At 44.6% G+C, this 16,307-nt stretch overlaps 1 protein-coding gene and 1 non-coding gene across 10 annotated transcripts in view; both read left to right on the forward strand.

The window, feature by feature from the left end:
- Nucleotides 1-15,644, forward strand: part of PRRC2B (proline rich coiled-coil 2B) — a 49,406-nt gene extending 33,762 nt beyond the window's left edge. For 4 of the 9 annotated variants that reach the window (XM_086625420.1, XM_086625419.1, XM_086625424.1 and 1 more), the window contains exons 18-32: nucleotides 14-156; nucleotides 1,415-1,556; nucleotides 2,178-2,260; nucleotides 2,963-3,154; nucleotides 3,294-3,488; nucleotides 3,924-4,010; nucleotides 4,993-5,097; nucleotides 5,758-5,950; nucleotides 7,228-7,325; nucleotides 7,889-8,013; nucleotides 9,137-9,377; nucleotides 10,750-10,926; nucleotides 11,593-11,684; nucleotides 12,259-12,379; nucleotides 12,842-15,644. In XM_086625420.1, coding sequence (XP_086481546.1) covers nucleotides 14-156; nucleotides 1,415-1,556; nucleotides 2,178-2,260; nucleotides 2,963-3,154; nucleotides 3,294-3,488; nucleotides 3,924-4,010; nucleotides 4,993-5,097; nucleotides 5,758-5,950; nucleotides 7,228-7,325; nucleotides 7,889-8,013; nucleotides 9,137-9,377; nucleotides 10,750-10,926; nucleotides 11,593-11,684; nucleotides 12,259-12,379; nucleotides 12,842-12,982 — 2,135 coding nt within the window. In that variant the 3' untranslated portion in view covers nucleotides 12,983-15,644. Of the gene's footprint in view, nucleotides 1-13; nucleotides 157-1,414; nucleotides 1,557-2,177; nucleotides 2,261-2,962; nucleotides 3,155-3,293; nucleotides 3,489-3,923; nucleotides 4,011-4,992; nucleotides 5,098-5,757; nucleotides 5,951-7,227; nucleotides 7,326-7,888; nucleotides 8,014-9,136; nucleotides 9,378-10,749; nucleotides 10,927-11,198; nucleotides 11,295-11,592; nucleotides 11,685-12,258; nucleotides 12,380-12,841 lie in introns of those variants that run through there. The other 5 variants (XM_086625422.1, XM_086625423.1, XM_086625425.1 and 2 more) reach the window with 5 other exon arrangements.
- Nucleotides 6,189-6,274, forward strand: LOC147527218 (small nucleolar RNA SNORD62). Its single transcript, XR_015222812.1, has one exon. It is a non-coding gene; the product is annotated as a small nucleolar RNA SNORD62 (small nucleolar RNA).
- Nucleotides 15,645-16,307: the final 663 nt, after the last annotated feature.

The following is a 16,307-nucleotide window of genomic DNA, read 5'->3' on the forward strand; positions in this document are numbered from 1 at the left end:
ATGCTTTGTTCAGGTACCATCATCGAGAATCGGGTGTCGAACACAGAAGAGAATGAAGTAGGTTCTATGGCAGGTGAAGGCTTCATTGAGGTTCTCACTAAAAAGCAGCGTCGTTTGCTGGAAGAGGAGCGAAGGAAGAAGGAACAGGCTGCTCAGGTGAGGAATGGGAGGCAGAAAAAGCTTAACCTGGTACATTGTTTGGACTGCAGTCAGAGGAACGGGGCCCCAAAAAGTGTTCGGATGAGCAGAAAAAACATGCAGTTGGCCAAAGTAGTACAGATCCTGCGTTAAGCTCCAGAAACATATTTTGGCTCTGATGGGAAGGGTCCATTGGTCTGAAAAGGGTGGTTAGATTTATGACTGTTCTTTTCTAGCTGAATTGTTAATTGTGAGTTAAGGAGGGTTTTCTGAAGTGATCCTCATCCAAAGCAAGTTAACTCACTAAGCCAGTTGTTGGCTGTAGTTGGTGTGATACTGGGCAGCAGTAACTGGAGGATCTCTGCACTCTTGCTGTGTCAACAGTGTGTTATTGCTAGAAGAGGGTGTGGTGGCTTCCTTGCCAGAGGTGTCATGTTTGTGTCTGGGCACCTGACCAGAAAGAAACTAACACACTGGAAGAAGCTCTGACAATCTGTGTTCACGATAGGATGGAGGAGTTAATTTACAAGAAAAGATTTTAAGACTGCAGTGTGGCTAGCTTAGTTAAGTAATGTTTAGGAGGGGGCATTTGTCTACACGTACTGGAAGACTGCAAATTCTAGGAGGATAAGAGAATATTTTCACAAGAAAGGAGACTTAGTGAACTCTGGAGGACTAAATGCAAATGAAGAGCATAGTTGGGAAATGCTCCCTGACTGGGAGGGCTTGTAGTAGGTTCAGAGAGTCTCGCAAGCAGCTAAAACCCCTGGTTGCTTGGCGTCTTCAAAATTAAGCTGAAGACAATTTGTGAACATGCAGTGGGAAAGGTCTTGCAGTTGCAGAGATGTGCTTCTCTTCCTGTTCAGATCTTGGCTTTGTGAAAGAGCGATCTCTGTGTTATGAAGTTATTAATTGATCTTGCTGTAGTTGGAGTAAAGGAGAGGAATTAAGCCGAGCAGGTCTGTTGTAGTGTTAATTTTGTTTTGCTTTGTAGCCTATCCCCTCACTTCCCCAAAAGAAAAAAAGTCTCATGCTGCTGAAGGCAGCTTTTTTCACTGTCTTGTTAGACTGGGGGAGCCTCCCAGTAGCCACAAGGTCCATTTAAAAAAAAAAAAAGCAGGGGAGTGGTAAGAATTGCTTTGTATTGTTCTGTTACATGAGTTGGGGGCTTTTCACATTTCAGCATTTAGAAATCCAGGGTTTGAACTCACCAGAAGCAAGCCGTGTTAGCCCAGTGTAGTGACAGATGTTACAGCCTGTGCCTTTTCTCCCTCAGGCACCAGCTAAGGCCCGCGTCCTTCAGTCTCGCATTCCTCCTCGATTCGCAAAGAAGCAGAACAATTTGTGCTTGGAGCAAAGTGATGTAACAGTTTCTGGAAATGGCCTGGGCACAGAGATCTGGGAAAGCAACAGCCCAGGTGAGCTCGGGTCTGTTTGTTCAAAAGCGTTTCACAGAGCTGAGGAATTCTCTGGTGTGTGCAGGAAGGACGTGGTGTCTGTCCTTAAGAGAAGACAACGTTCTGTGGTCTGGTGCTGGAAGTGAGAGGGGAGCTAGCAGACATCTGGAGTAGCAACTGTTTGAAGCTGTACTGTTCAGCCGTCATCCTCCTGTTGTTGACTGTGTCAGTCTCCTAACCTGTTTCTTGGATCTTCTTGTAACGTCAAGATCCTACATAGCATTTTCTAGCCTGTTGGGCTGGATCTACTTCAGCCATTTTCTTGCTTTGCCTTCCTCTGTCTTCTCATCCTCTAGCCCTGAAGACCTAGAGCCTCCGTTGTTTCTGTCTCTGCTCTTTGTCCTGTTGTTTTCATGTTCCCTAAGAAATCTCTTCCCTCTTCTCTAGCCTCACTCTCCACACCCTGTGTTATCATGTGCTGTCATGTCTCCGCTGAATGGACAGCACTAGCCTTCTGAGTTGGTGAAAATATCCTATCTCATGTCTAGAAATGGAAAGTTAATAGTATAACATGCACGGTGTACAAGGTGTGCTCACAGTTGTGTTTCAAGCAGCCGAACTCTGCCCTCCGTTCTCTTCCAGCTCTTTCCGTTCAGTCTCCTGGCAGTGATTCCTGGAGCAAGCCTGTAAATACCTTTAATGGTACTGAATCTGGCACCACTGAGGTAAGTGGCACCTAATGTGCCATTGAGGTATTGTGTGTACAAAATATTAACATGGGTGACTTAATGCTTCTCATCGCTCCATCTGTGCTTAGCAACTCTCAGCTCTGCTTGTGCAATTTTAAACTGTCCCTTGGCAGTCCTGATTTGAGCTTGATGCTGCTCAAATCTTGACCTAGAGGGCCAAGTGTTGCATGGTGTTACATGTGGATGTAAATCTGGAGTAGCTGTCTGGTACAGCTGTGCCAGGGTTACGCTCCTAACTGGACAGAGAGTATGGTCGAGGATGGTGGAATCCCATAGGTCATATTTGCGTGCCTCATGCCTTGGAGCAGTGTGTAGCTGTAGCCTTAATGCAGGGAGGGCGGAGGAGGCTCCTGAATGCTTCACCTCTGGAGACCAGAGTTCAAATCTGGTTTGAGTCACAAGTGAAATGAGTTTGGCAATCTCAGCCCAGTTGCTATGTGGGACACTTACTTTAAAGCCATAGTCCAGTTGGTGCATTGGTTAACCTGTCTCAGGGCTGTGTAGAGCTGAAGCAGCAGCCAAGGGATGCTGCAGGTCAGGCCCAACTCCTTTACAGTTAACCAAGAATGTAATTTGAAAAGGGGACACGGTCTTGCTGTTTTCTGGGATTTTTTTTTTTCCTCCTTTGTGGAGCTGGGTCGAAGTCCAGGGCTTTAACACATTTCGTGCTTTGCATAGCAGGGTTTTAAAGGCAGCCAGGGGGATAGTGGCATTGACTTGAGCGCGGAGTCTCGGGAATCCTCCGCTACCTCCTCTCAGCGCAGTTCTCCATATGGCACCCTCAAACCAGAGGAGATGAATGGGGCTGGCCTGGTGGACCCAAAGCCTGACTGCCAGAAGGAGCAAGTGCAGAAGCAATCTGATAAAAAGGTAATCTGGATTTGCAGCCAAGCCAGAGCACATAGTGAGAGACCTTGTGAGGTGGTTGTGTTGTTCTTGATAGCATTTTTAAGGCTTGAGATTGGGTTATTCGGTCTTTGTGTCTCAGCCTCTCTGCTTTCCTGTTAAGGATTCAGATCAAGGCTCAGGACAGAACAAGGAACACAAGCCTGGACCAATCGGCAACGAACGCTCCCTGAAAAACAGAAAGGGTTCGGAGGGAACGGAACGGCTGGAAGGGAATATTCCCCCTGTTAACGGGGTGGAAATTCACGTGGATTCTGTACTTCCTGTGCCACCCATTGAATTTGGAGTAAATCCTAAAGTGAGGATTGAATTTAATTTTATCTTCTTGGTGATTTGAGCTTGTTGAGATATGAAAGGTGATTTGAGAAAGAAAGATTATTTAGAGGAAGTTTCCAGCTGTAGATTTGCCTTAGATTTCATTACTGACACAAACCAGGTACTCAAGATGTCTTGGCAAACACATTATATGCCCTTAGAGATACTGTCCCGAGGACCAGCTGGAGTGGTAACACAGATGAGGGACAAAATTACGGCCATCTGAGCCTTTGTGTGCCTCTGGGGGTTGCCTGCTGCTGAGTGCTGAGAAGTGTCTTTTTGTTGTCTTCCAGCAAGGCTTACTGGAGGACAACCTTTAATTTCTAGTGTCATGATGCAGGCTGAAGTCATTAACCATGAGAAGCAGATGGGTGGCCCTTGGACCAGGATTTGAATTTTGTGTGTTTTGATTTTTCAGGACTCTGACTTCAGCTTGCCACCTGGTTCTGTCTCTGGCTCTGCAGCTAACTCTGTCACCAAATTGCAGGATGCCTTGGCCAATAATGTAAGTTTTTTTTTTTTTCTTTTGGCATTGATTCATTGGAGATGCTCCTTAGTTAAACCTCAGATTGCTTCCAAAGAGAGTAAGCATATTTCTTTGCAGTTGACTTCACACTTAATGCTTAGGCAGCACACGTGACTGAAATCCATAATGGAAATTTGTGCCCTCAAGGTGCCTTGATAAAATGAGCTTCACTAGCTCAGAAGTGACATAGAAAGCAGCTCCATTATCATCCAGTGACCTGTGTAAAGCAAGAGGTATCGCAGATCTCCGAGATCACCGTTCTCCTCCTATGAGACACAAGAGTGCTGGTAATGGACATGATGCAGATAGTGGTGGTTTTAGGTCTGGACTGCCAGCTTCCTCAGAAGGTCTCATCTGCCATAGCAAGGCAGAGAACTGTTAACTTGTTAGTCAGGCTCTTCTGGAGGTTTTCTAGCTTATTCCAGCCATCTGACTATTTCGTTGTTGTACGTGAAAGAGTGAGCACACTGAAAGCCCAGCTTGCTTGTAGCTCAGCTGTGGACAGCAATGTGAGAAACTCACAAAGCTGCTTTTGAAAGTCTTCAAGTTTGTAGGCTTTTGTAAGTTTGTAGGCTGTTTGATTTGGAGGTTTGTCTTAAAGGGTGTTTCTTTTCAGAAGTGCTGTTTCAGAAACAGGTTTTATCTAAAAATTAGGTAGATTCCAAATCTGGAACAAGAGGGGAAGGTCTTCTGTAAATCAAAGGCACTGGGTCAAATTGATGTTTAAGTGGAAGCTGGTGTGACTCGACACAGAGGGTGTCATTGCACGTCACCAAAGCTGCATTTATTCCAACAGCAGAACGGATCACAGTTGAATGTAGTACTTAACTCCTGCAGTACCACTGAGGATTGAAGCCTTTGAGTTGTTACCAGAGCTGCCAGCTGAGGCTCTGTCCACCTTGGTATTTCATGACATTCTCATGAGAGTTTATATATTCACCATTTACGAATCTCCCCTCAGGCAGGGTTAACGCAGTCCATTCCCATTCTGCGAAGAGATCATCACCTCCAGCGGTGCATTGGCCTGAACCCAATGTCCTTCCCCACCGCCGACCTTACTCTTAAGGTGAGCAAGCTGGCATGTGTGTGTTTATCCTCGATGTGGATGCCATGTCTCCATGGCCAGAGTAGGGAGGATGGAGAGATCTTTCCCAGAGTGTTTTGTTAGGTACTGCTAAATCTTTAAATTATCTTCTATAAAAGTTGTGTGTGTATGCTATTCAGCATGGGTGGAAGGGCATGTGTTTCAGCAGTCCTGGCTGCTGAAGTCCTTGCTAATTGTAGAACAAGTGCGATAGAGCTTTCCTACTCTTTCAGTAGCTGAGTAAGATGACTGGTCAGGGATCCTAGGTGCCTGATGAGTTAAAGAAAAGGAGGAGGGGAAAAAAAAAAAAACACCCAACAAAATAATAATAAAAAAACCACCCAACAAACCAAAACCCAAGCATACAAACAACAACAAAAACCCCAAAATAAACCAGAACAAAAATCACCACCACCCCAAACCCAAAAAGCTCAGCAAATACCAAGGAGGACTGAGTATTTGTGAAGGATGCTTGCCCATAGGTAATTGGTGTGGAAACCCCTTGACCTGAGACCTGCCAGCTTTCCACTATAACTAGACTAGATGGAATTTTAACTAATAGGCCATAGATGAGTAACTCTAGGCTTCAATATTGTCCTCCCCATTCGAATTGTCTATAGTTGTTGTCCTTCATTTCCGTAGATGGAGTCTGCTCGTAAAGCTTGGGAAAACTCTCCTAGTTTACCAGAACAGAACTCCCCAGGAGGTGCAGGTTCAGGCATCCAGCCTCCTTCCAGTGTTGGAGCTTCCAACGGTGTCAGCTACAGCTCTTTTGGTGGAGTTTCTATGCCTCCTATGCCTGTGGCGTCCGTAGCACCTTCTGCATCTATTCCAGGTACCTGCAAACTGGCAGCAGTATTTGCATTGTCTGGTTGGTATCTAGGAATCATCCTCGGATTCTAGGAGATGAGAACATGCTGAGAAGAGCTTCCTTGTAAAGTAACTGGCTGGCTAGTATTTAACAGATTGTTAATGACAGAAAGAGAGACCGTCTCCTCACTTTGGAGAATGTTACTTGAGCATGACTGGTGTAAACGTAACGTAAGGACGACTTCCCCGTGTAGTGGCAAGCCTCTCTGGTGTCTCAATAGATCCTGCTTACCCTTCACTGTGTGTTCAGTGGAATAGAAAGGAAGGGAAGAAGTTTGTGGCTGAGAGACTTCACAGTCCCGATAATGATATCAACCATTTCTCTGCTCATTTTGCTGTTTAAGACTTTTCTGTTTGTCCCAGGTTCTGTTCTTTGTACGTAATATCTTGATTAACAGTTCGCAAAACTCCGGGAGATGGGAAGGTGTTGGTATCCTTAAGTTAGAGGGAAAGCTTATTTAAACTCAGTTGTGTTAGATAGTTTGTATAATTAGGGAAAGCATCTGGAAGAAGGAAATGTACTTGAATTTTCTGAGTCCTGGGTCCCAAAGGACCTCTTATGCATGCGCTGTTCCTTTCATTCCTTCGTTCAAGAATGGAGTGGAATATGCTGGGCAAGTGATAGCAAGTGGGCTACTGTAGTGACTCCGTTACTAGCTTCCACTTTGAAAACAGATTGTTCCAAGTCAGATGATTTCCTTCCCCACTCACTCTAATTTTCCTTATAAATCCCATGGTTCAGGTCTGTGCAGAACCACAAGAGTGACACAGCACTTTCTAATCAGTGCCACCCTGGGGATAAATAGGGCTTTCAGATCTCTTGTGCAAAGGTCTCGAGCACTGTGTTTGCACTTTCTGTCCCTCCTAGCTGCAAAGATGAAATGATGGCAGAGCAGGTTTCTGGCCTTTAGGAACAGTTCGGAGTGCAGCTCTCCAATTCCCGAACTGTTAGTGTCTGTGACTTTTTTTGGTGGAGATGAGAAGCCCGGGTTTACGTTTAGCATCTTACAAAAAGGTATGATTAATTCTCAGCAAGCCTGCTACTGAGAGTGGCCTGCTGGCTTTGGTATGTGCGCTTAGGAGCTTTACAGGCTCTTCTAAATGGGTACTGTGTTTGTGTTGAGTTGCTGAGGTGGTTGCTGAGAGGCAGGAAATAGTCTTGACCTGCAGGTCTCTGCAGTGTAACTGTGCCTGTATCTCCCCTGTACCTTGAATTTACATCCTGCCTTCTCTGATGTCTAGGTAACCATATTCCACCCCTGTACCTGGATGGTCATGTGTTTGCAAGTCAGCCCCGCCTGGTCCCTCAGACGATACCTCAGCAGCAAAGCTACCAACAGGTAAGGGAGAAATACAACTAGCTAGTGTGGTCCCTCGAGGAGTCTTCAGGGTGGCATTGAAGAAACAAGGAGTCATTTATCTAATAGCCCAAAGGAGCTTAGGTGTGGCTTTGGTCTGGGTTTAACTGAAGCAGATGCTGAGGCATCTGCATGAGGTAAAATGACTTTCTATAAATTCTGCAGCTAGTCAGTACTGATGAGCAATTTCCCTAGCCTTAGTAAATAGGGTGTTGATAGGGTTGGGGAGAGCCCCTTCAAGGGAAGAATGTAGGCAAATGGGAGCTGGGATTGTCAGTGCCTGTTGTGTGTGTGGAGCATGTTGGTCCCCTCGTGTCCACCAAATGCCTCTTGCAGGCATCAGTCTTCCCTCTTGGGTGTGCACGCAGTATCTTCCTCTGCCGGTGTGCTGCTGTTCTGTGGAACGATGCAGAGGCTGAGTAACGGTGCAATAGAGGTCATTGTCGTGGCAGATTGGCTCATGGAGGAAACTGATGGATTTTTAACAGCCTGGGAGAGTCTCTGGCTGCTCTTGTACTTCTCAGTCATCTTAATTTCTTCTGCAGGCTGCTGCTCAACAGATTCCCATTTCCCTCCACACATCCTTACAGGCCCAAGCTCAGCTTGGGCTGAGGGGTGGCCTGCCTGTTTCCCAGTCCCAGGAGATGTACAGTTCCATACAGCCCTTCAGGTAACTGCTTCCAGTTTTTCATTCCCTTGTGGCTTGATCTCTTATGTTCCTGATGGCTCTGTACGTTGATCAGATACTGCATGCTCGTCTGCCCTTCCTCCTTGGTTGACATGCTGTTTCCTTCCACTAGTAACACTGCTGGGGTGGAGAGCAAGGGTATCGGGGCACATAAGACTCTCTGTAGCGTGTTTCTTTGTGGGACAATAGCAAAGACCATCCTTGGAAAGTTACTCAGTTGTACTGCCTACCCTCTCAAAGGAGAGGGCAGATCTTGGGAATGATGCAGAAGGAGGAGGTTTGTGGGCTGGCAAGCAGAGCTACTAGTAAGAAACCCAGAGCTTGCAACTCGCTGTATTTGGTTTACTACTTGAGAGAAGACAAAGACAGTTTGATCAGAGCCGATTACCTGGATTTTGAAATTAAGTAACTGTTTTTGTTAGATGCAAACTGACAAGAACAGAATAAGTGCCTGCACTTTGGAGAAGAAATTGTGAGATTCAAGTTAGAAAATTGAACACAACTGTAACAGGAGCAGTACTTGGCTACAGGAGCTGCTTACTAGAATCGGAGGATTGGGTCATCCACTTCAGAGTTGGGCTGGCTGTGGGAATTGTACTCTATTCCCCCTTCCCTGCACGAGATGAGAATGAATGATCAGAATAGTCCTTCAAGGCCTCAAAAACCTACACACTGAGATTTTTTTTAAAAAAACAAACCACCAAAAAACCACTACTTTTTTTGCTAGAGCTGTTTGTATCTTTAACTTCTGATTCTTTTCTGCTGTGCAAAACTGCTGCAGACTTGTGGTAACCTGAATCCTCCCTTGTAATCCGGAGCTTATTGTGCAGGATATTGAAACATAAACTTTGGATAGAAAGCAGTGTCATTCTGTAGAATATTCCTGCAACATAAGGACATGGTTGTAAGGGCTTAAAAGTGAAAGTAAAAAAAACCCTGTAACTAAAATGGAAAGTGGCATCACAGCTTGTTTGTAAGCTGTCAGTTTAGTAGCATCTGAGAACTGCTTGCTGATTGCAGGCTAGATATGGTTTGGCAGGGTCTGTGTGTGCGTAGTCTCCAAAGATTTTCTGTATAATGACTTGAGCGTGTCTTTCTTCTCCAGGTCTCAGGTGTATATGCACCCCAGTCTGTCTCAACCCAGCACCATGGTCCTGACAGGAGGCACTGCTCTGAAGCCTCCGTATTCTGCCTTCCCAGGCATGCAGCCCTTGGAGGTAGTGAAAACCCAGTCTGGGTCCCCCTATCAGCCCATGAATGGAAGCCAGACACTGGTTTATGAGGGCCAGATAAACCAGGCGGCTGGTATGGGAGCCTCCCAGATGATGGACTCGCAGCTTACGCAGGTTAGTAGCAGAGCTTGCAAGCTGCTCTCTTGTACAGACTCTTTCACAGCTCTTTGTTCCTGAGACTGGGTTGAAATTAGTGTTTGTGTTGAGTCATGTTTGTGTGAATTAAGCTTTTTGTAAAGAGGCAAAAGATTTCCCCCAGAAACTGTGCTGCGAACTGTTGTTTCAAACACGCAGCACCTTTATTTAATGAGATTCTTGCTAATTACTTGTCTATCCCTGCTGAGATGTCATTTTGTAACTTGGAAGTCCTTGCCCTCAAGACATTTCATCTAGATCAAATCTTGACAGTGCTTCATGCACAGGAGGCCATGATGCAATAGTTGTCCTAAAAGTACCTCTTCTGAGAGCCAAATCCCAGTCGTCTCCAGATTTAACTTGGTTTCCAGGGTAACTAAGACCTTGTATTAAAAGCTCATCTATCTTCTCAATTCGTTTGTTATCCAGGTCTTATTTACAACTTCTGCTGATCTGCTTGGCAGCATCTTAACAAGGATTTCATTGTGTGAAAAAGTTTTTGTAAACCATTGTTCAGATAAAGACATTGAATCCTACTGTAAGCATAGCTGTGACTGTGGATGCATGTGTTCTGATTCTCTGGTGTAGTTTGATATTTTTATTAAACTCATATTACGTTTATTTTATGCAACATGTTAAGGTTTTTTTAAACGGGGATTTTTAAAAATTTGTTTTGTTTAAAGAGGAAAATGCAGAGAATACTGGCAAACTAAATATTTGAAGAAATGCTTTATCCATCATAGGCTAGTGACTTGGTCTCTTTGCCAGCCTTAAATTTAGTTTTTTATTCATTTATTACAAAGCGTTGTCATAGAACCTCCCAAATCCAGCAATTGTGAGGACTGCCAGATGAATCAGGGGGAACAGGAGGCTTTTGAGTCCTGAGCTGCATTTTTTTAGATTACTCTTAGTTATTACCATCGTCAGTTTGAAGCTCACTGCCAAACATGGAGCTGAGGTCACCATCACTTTCTCTAGAGATCCAGTCCCAAAAGTGCTTTGGCATGGAAGTGTAGCAGGCTTTCTGGTTTGGACATCAGAGCTGCAAATGAAGTGCCTGGCACTGAGCTGTCTGACAGTGCTGTCACGTCAAGGGAAAACACACCCAGTGCAGTTCTGTTAAATCGATGCCATCTTAAGAGCCCAGCTGATGGGGTGTTGGCAACACTACCAGAACATGCGTTTCAGTGTGAAAGTCCCTCTGTTCCGTTGATTTGCACTTATTCCGTGCCAGACTGCACTGTTTGCGAGCTTTCTTTTAGCAGTGCTGTGCTTTCAGGGTGTTGGGAGACAGTGTGTCAAACAGAAGACTGCTCCTGCCATTAAGTAACTGCATGTCCTTATCCCACAGCTAACAATGCCCGTGCCTGGCTCCCAGCTTCCTCTGCCCCGTTACGGCTCTGGCCAGCAGCCCCTGATTCTACCACAGTCCATCCAGCTTCCTCAGGGGCAAAACCTGCCCGTAGGAGCTCCCCGAAGAATCCTCCCTCCTGGATCCCAGCCTTCTGTTCTTGCTACCAGCAGGGAGGTAAGGGTTAACTCCTGCGTGCTCGCCTTGGCTGCAGTAACCCCTCCTGCATTGAAGTTTTGCTCCTTGATCTTAGTTGTTAAAGGGGAGACTGGCTTGTTTGAGATCCTTAAATATCAAAGCTAAGGATTGGTGTTAAATTTTCCCCTCATCTCCAAAGCGCAGGCCAGCAGTTTTTCAGGTTTTGCTGCTGGTCATCGTTCTGTTTCCAGGGAGCCACATCCTGCCTTGATCCAGTTTGGAGTCTCCAGTTTTATTACATGTTTACACAGGTTTCCCCAGAGTGCTTGAGGGGTGGTGAGCTCCAGACACAGTTGGAATACTGCCCAGATATTTCACTCTGTTGTGAAGCTTGTCCATTTGAGTAGGTATATTAATGTCATGTCTGGTTTGATGGATTCGTATCATAAGTTTGTCTATTACAGGGGAGAGAGAGCACAGCAATTAAATTCCAGGTTCTGTATTTGCTTGTGCTGCTGGCTTGTTGGTTTAATACAAGCAGATAATTTCACTTACAAGCCTCGCTTTTTTCACCTGAAAACTGTTTCTTCTTTTAATGGGCACAGTGGGTAGAAGGGCAAGGATTTGGCTTAAGTGTTTCTATGAACTAATGAGTGATTTGTGAATGCAAAGTTGATACTCTCTTTCACTCGTTTTCTTCTGTAGTCCTCCCAAATGGAAATGAAAGGCTTTCACTTCTCCGATGGTAAACAGAATATGTCCTCTGGAGGGTCTGTACCATCTCCACATACATACAGGTAAAATGTTTACAGAACTTAGCCTCTGTAGTCAGGGTGGAGAAGTAGTGCTCCCTGTTTGCAGTGACATGGTGCATGCGACATTCCCTGTACGAGATTCACTTGGCTTGTCACATGCACAGTGTGCTTACTGTAGTCCAAATACTTGTATCAAAATCCACGATCATGGCTTTGATTTTTGGGTGTGGGCTAGCGTGTATCTGACTTGGCCCTTTGTGCTTGTGGGAAGTGCCTGAAGTTTGCCGAGTCTGAAAGAGAAATTGGAATTGGTGGGTGCTTTTGTGTGTTCCTTATAAAGGTGGAAAATTTGAGGATCGTGGAATAAATGTTTCAGTTTCCAGCATAGTGTTCTCAAGATGAGAGGTACTAATGTCTAGACGTGCCAGACCTTCAGGTCATTGAACCTTTTGTGACATGCCATTACTTTATTTTTTCTCCTAACCAATCCATGTGTTGCCTTTTGGCCTGGGGAGCTCACTGATCTGCACAGCACAGACTCGCACCCTGTCTACTGCTGCTTGTTGCTGTCTTTTTTTTTCTTTCACACATGAATAAGGTTCTCATTCCATTGTAGAATTTACTCCATGAATATTGTCGACTCTTCGATTTCCAGGCCTAGCTCTGCCAGCCCAAGCGGGAAGCCGTCTGGACCAGCAGTTAGTATGGGCTCTGTGCAAGGACACTATGTACAACAGGTAGTGTGCATCACTGCTTTGTTTGACCCAATGGTATCTGTTCTTCTGTACTGTCACGCTGTGCCTTGGACTTCAGAGGAGTGGCAGAAATACCTATGTACTGAAGCTGTGTGTGAGAGCTGTTATTTTCCCTGCAGGGTGGGTGGTTGGGTGTTACACTGAGTCCAAGAGTAACTCTGTGTCATTTGAAAGTCAGGAGAGATTAGAGGATTACCTGTTTTACAGTGTCTGTGTTGTTTTTTGTTGAGTTTTTGTGGGTTATTTGCGTTGCCAGACATGTGAGAGACGCTTTGGGGTCCTACATGTGAGGTGGTTTAGATCAGCAAAGAGTGACAGAATAGAAGAAATACCTGATTTTTGTAGCAAATTTGATGTCTTGCATGAATGATGGTCACAGTTTGGGTTTTATATCTGCCTAGAGGTCCCTGTGCTAGCTAATGCTTTGTTTTTGTATGTCAAAAGGCAAAGCAGCGGGTGGATGAAAATAAAGCCAACCTGGGAGCAGTAAAGCTGCAAGAAACAGCCTCCGCAAACCAGATGAAGCCAGTGCGCACAGGAGCCATCAAACCTCAGGCAGTCAAAGTGGAGGAAAGCAAGGCCTAGGAGCACCTCTGATGGCCAGCTAGTCCTGCTGCCTGAGAGGCCCTGCAGCTTGGACTGGATCCCACTGGATATCCTGAAAATCGCACCAGATCTATTCCCTGCCCCACATTGACTGACTACAGCGACACCATCCAGGCTCCTTTCCCAACAAAGCAGTTTGAAACAGTGGATGTGACATTGACCTGCTTGCTTTAAAACAAACCAACCATGTGACTTTTAAGTGGCTCGAGCCATTTATTTCTTTTTTTCCCTCCCATGCCCCATCCACAGGTAGCTGTGATTGCTCACTTGGCGAAGCCCGTCCTTCTTCCCTCCTGTCTCAGCAGAGTGGCAACTGGGGGAGAGGGGTTAGTTTGAGGTTTTTCATTTTAAAGGCAGCTGAGGTTTTTACAAAAAAGCTATATCTTTGTTTATAGCAGAACTTTTATATGTTCTCTCATTTTCCCCACCCCTTCTTTCTGCTTTCCTCATTCCTTCGGGAAAAGAATTCCCTTCAGCTAAAATTATGTTCTGACAAAACTCTGCTTAGTTTTATATGCGGTTCCGTGCTATGTTGAGAATAATGACTCTTCTAAATTGAATTTGTTTGGGTATGTTTTCCCCAGATGATTTAGCCTTTCAGATGATTTGATTTTTTAAAACAAAAAAGACAGTTACAGCATTCATTAATTTTTCAGTATTTTTGTTTTAAGCTAGAAGCAGTGCTTGTGTTAGAAGTAAATGTGTACTAAAGGTATATAGTAGATCAGTGCATTAATCTTGAAACTCGTACCACTTTAATTGTAGCTTTGAGGTGCCTTGTGCACAACAAAATGTGGCATTTTGGTTTTAAGGAAAAAAAAAACCACACCAAATTTCTGTTACAAACTCATCTGGATCTAATTGGGTTTTTTGTGGGTTTGGGATTTTTGTAGTGACTGCCGAACACACAACAAAATGCAAATCATAGGTTTTAGAAATGTGAAATCTGTTAAGAAAAATCTCCTCACGGCACATGGGTCAGAAGAGTTGGCTAGAGCCAACGGGTTGGTATGGACTACTTTTTGTAGTTGTGATGCTCTCTTGTGCTCCTTACTTTGACCACTCTAATTCTTCCTGTCTCCTGAGACTTGTTCCATACTATGTTCATCCCTTGGGGCTGCTCTCCTAAGCTTTGCTCTTCTCCCTTTTCCCTGGGTCTTGCTTTCTGTTCCTCTAGCTCGTGTCCTTTTGTAAAATTTGCATAGGAACGCATCAGTGAGGGAGCCCCTCTGCAAGGCAGACGTTTTAGTACACTTGGAACCTCCTTTTTTGTGCTGGAAGCACATGGTTACAGAGGCAGTTTAGAATCATCCTTTTATTCTCCTTCCCCAGATGAACAGCAAAGGGTTCTTTACTTTTGATCCAGTTGCTTCCAGTCTGTATACAGCATCATCACCTTATACTTTCTTACCAGTATTTGATGATGTACGAAAGGAAGGTCCCAGTGGGAGGGGATTGGATTTTTTATTTCTTTGGTTGTTTGATTTTGATTTATGTGCGTGTAGATTTTAGGATGGACTTACAAGTTGCTGAACGTGCTTGGAGTCCTTCAGCTGACGGTAGCCTTAAGTAAACTCATCTACTTCCAGCTGACTTGGTTTGTGTTGTTTAGCTCTTTCAAAGTGTAAAGTAGGCTGGTCACTCTGAAGTGAGGGAAAGAAAACTTCATTTCTGCAGGAGATGATAGCTTGCTAACTGGCTGTGCCGTCTGCCTCTGCTAGGTGGCAGCAAGTCATTCGTTGGTGGTTCCAAAGAAGATATTTTGGACAAAGAATGTATTTGGAAAGGGATCTGAAAGCCGTTCTTGTTTCTTTGTTTGCTTTTTTTCCCCCTTTCTGGGAAAGATCCTTCATAACTTTATAGGGGTGCATTTTAAGTTTTAAGCTAGGTATAAATAAGAGGTTTATACAGTAGCTTTAAAGAGCTTAGGAACCTAAACTAACCTAGACATAGTAATGTCCCCTCTCCACAGGTGTCCCCAGTGGCCGTGGCAGAGAACCCGAAGGGAAAGGGATAGGATGGTACTTTAAGAAAAAAAAAAGCTCTTTTTTGTTTTTCCTCATGTTTTATGGGTTTTTAACTTCAGAGCAGAGTGTGCCAGCATCTCTCTAGCATCCTTAAAGTACAGGGTTTGAGATTTAGCAACAATATTTCCCCAGCCTTCAGACATCTCCCAGACCTGCATCCTCATCTGCTTGTCCTGCTCCCAACATTTTCCAAAGATTGCCTCACCAGTAAGTCATCCCACCCCTGCTTTCTGTTTTCTTCCCTGGAGTATCATGAACAGAATTGTATGGCTTTTTTTTTTTTTTTTTTGTTATCCTTCTGCCCAGCTGGCCCTAGCTAACACCAGCCCAGAATCTAACTGTAATGGCTAAAGAGACTTATCCGAGCCCCTGTCTTCTCATCTCTTTCCTACCCCAGACACAGTACTTAAGCTTTACAAAGACACTAACCTCTTTCCTCCCACCTGTACGACTTCAAAATGGTCAAATGTGTTGGAGGAACTGGGTTATTGCTAGATACAAGTTACTGCAGTCCCTCTGGTGTAAATGCCATCAGAACTACAATACTTCCTGTTGAAAAAGGTCACCCTTCTTTCTCTTTTAACCCCTCCATTCCTTCCCCCAACAGAATAAAACACTAGAATTTATTTATACGTATTTGATGTTGTAGGTCTAGGTGAAAAAGTAATTGTTTCACTGCTCTATTTATATATTATGTCTGAATTATTCTGTGCAGGAAAGGCCAAGAAATGCATGTGAGCTTCATTCCATTCCTCACCTTTGCGTGACTGTCGGCTGCAGTTGGCAAGACTCTCTTTCAGTTAATGGAGTTTTGCGTGATGGAAAGCAGTTTTAGAGCCCAAGTTCCTAAGGTGCAATATCCTTCTTCTCTGGCATGTTTTTGTTTAAAGCTAGTACAAGGTTAGTGCAGTTTGTGGTGCTCTTGACTCAAAAGGAGAGTCTCTGATCCTGAAAGTCCAGAAATGCCGAGGGTGCTTGTACACTGATACCAGTTCAGCTTGGGGAAGAGGAGGATGGAGATGTATAGAACATGGATATGGTTTATAGGGGGATAATTCTGTTTACTGTCTCCGCTGCTGAAGGGTTGGGCCCTAACGATTTATTCTTTTGCAAGTTGCTTTTGCCTTGACTGGAAACCAGCTACCGAATTGCGGGCTCCTGCTAGGAAAGGTGCAGTGGGAGGGAGAGGTAGAATCCATATTTTCAGGAACAATGGGTGAAGCAGAAATATTCAGAGGCTGACTTTGCTGCTTTTTGTTCAGCTGAAGGTTTGAAGC

Source organism: Tauraco erythrolophus, chromosome 22 (assembly GCF_009769465.1).
Source record: "Tauraco erythrolophus isolate bTauEry1 chromosome 22, bTauEry1.pri, whole genome shotgun sequence".
Classification (NCBI taxonomy): Eukaryota; Metazoa; Chordata; class Aves; order Musophagiformes; family Musophagidae; genus Tauraco; species Tauraco erythrolophus.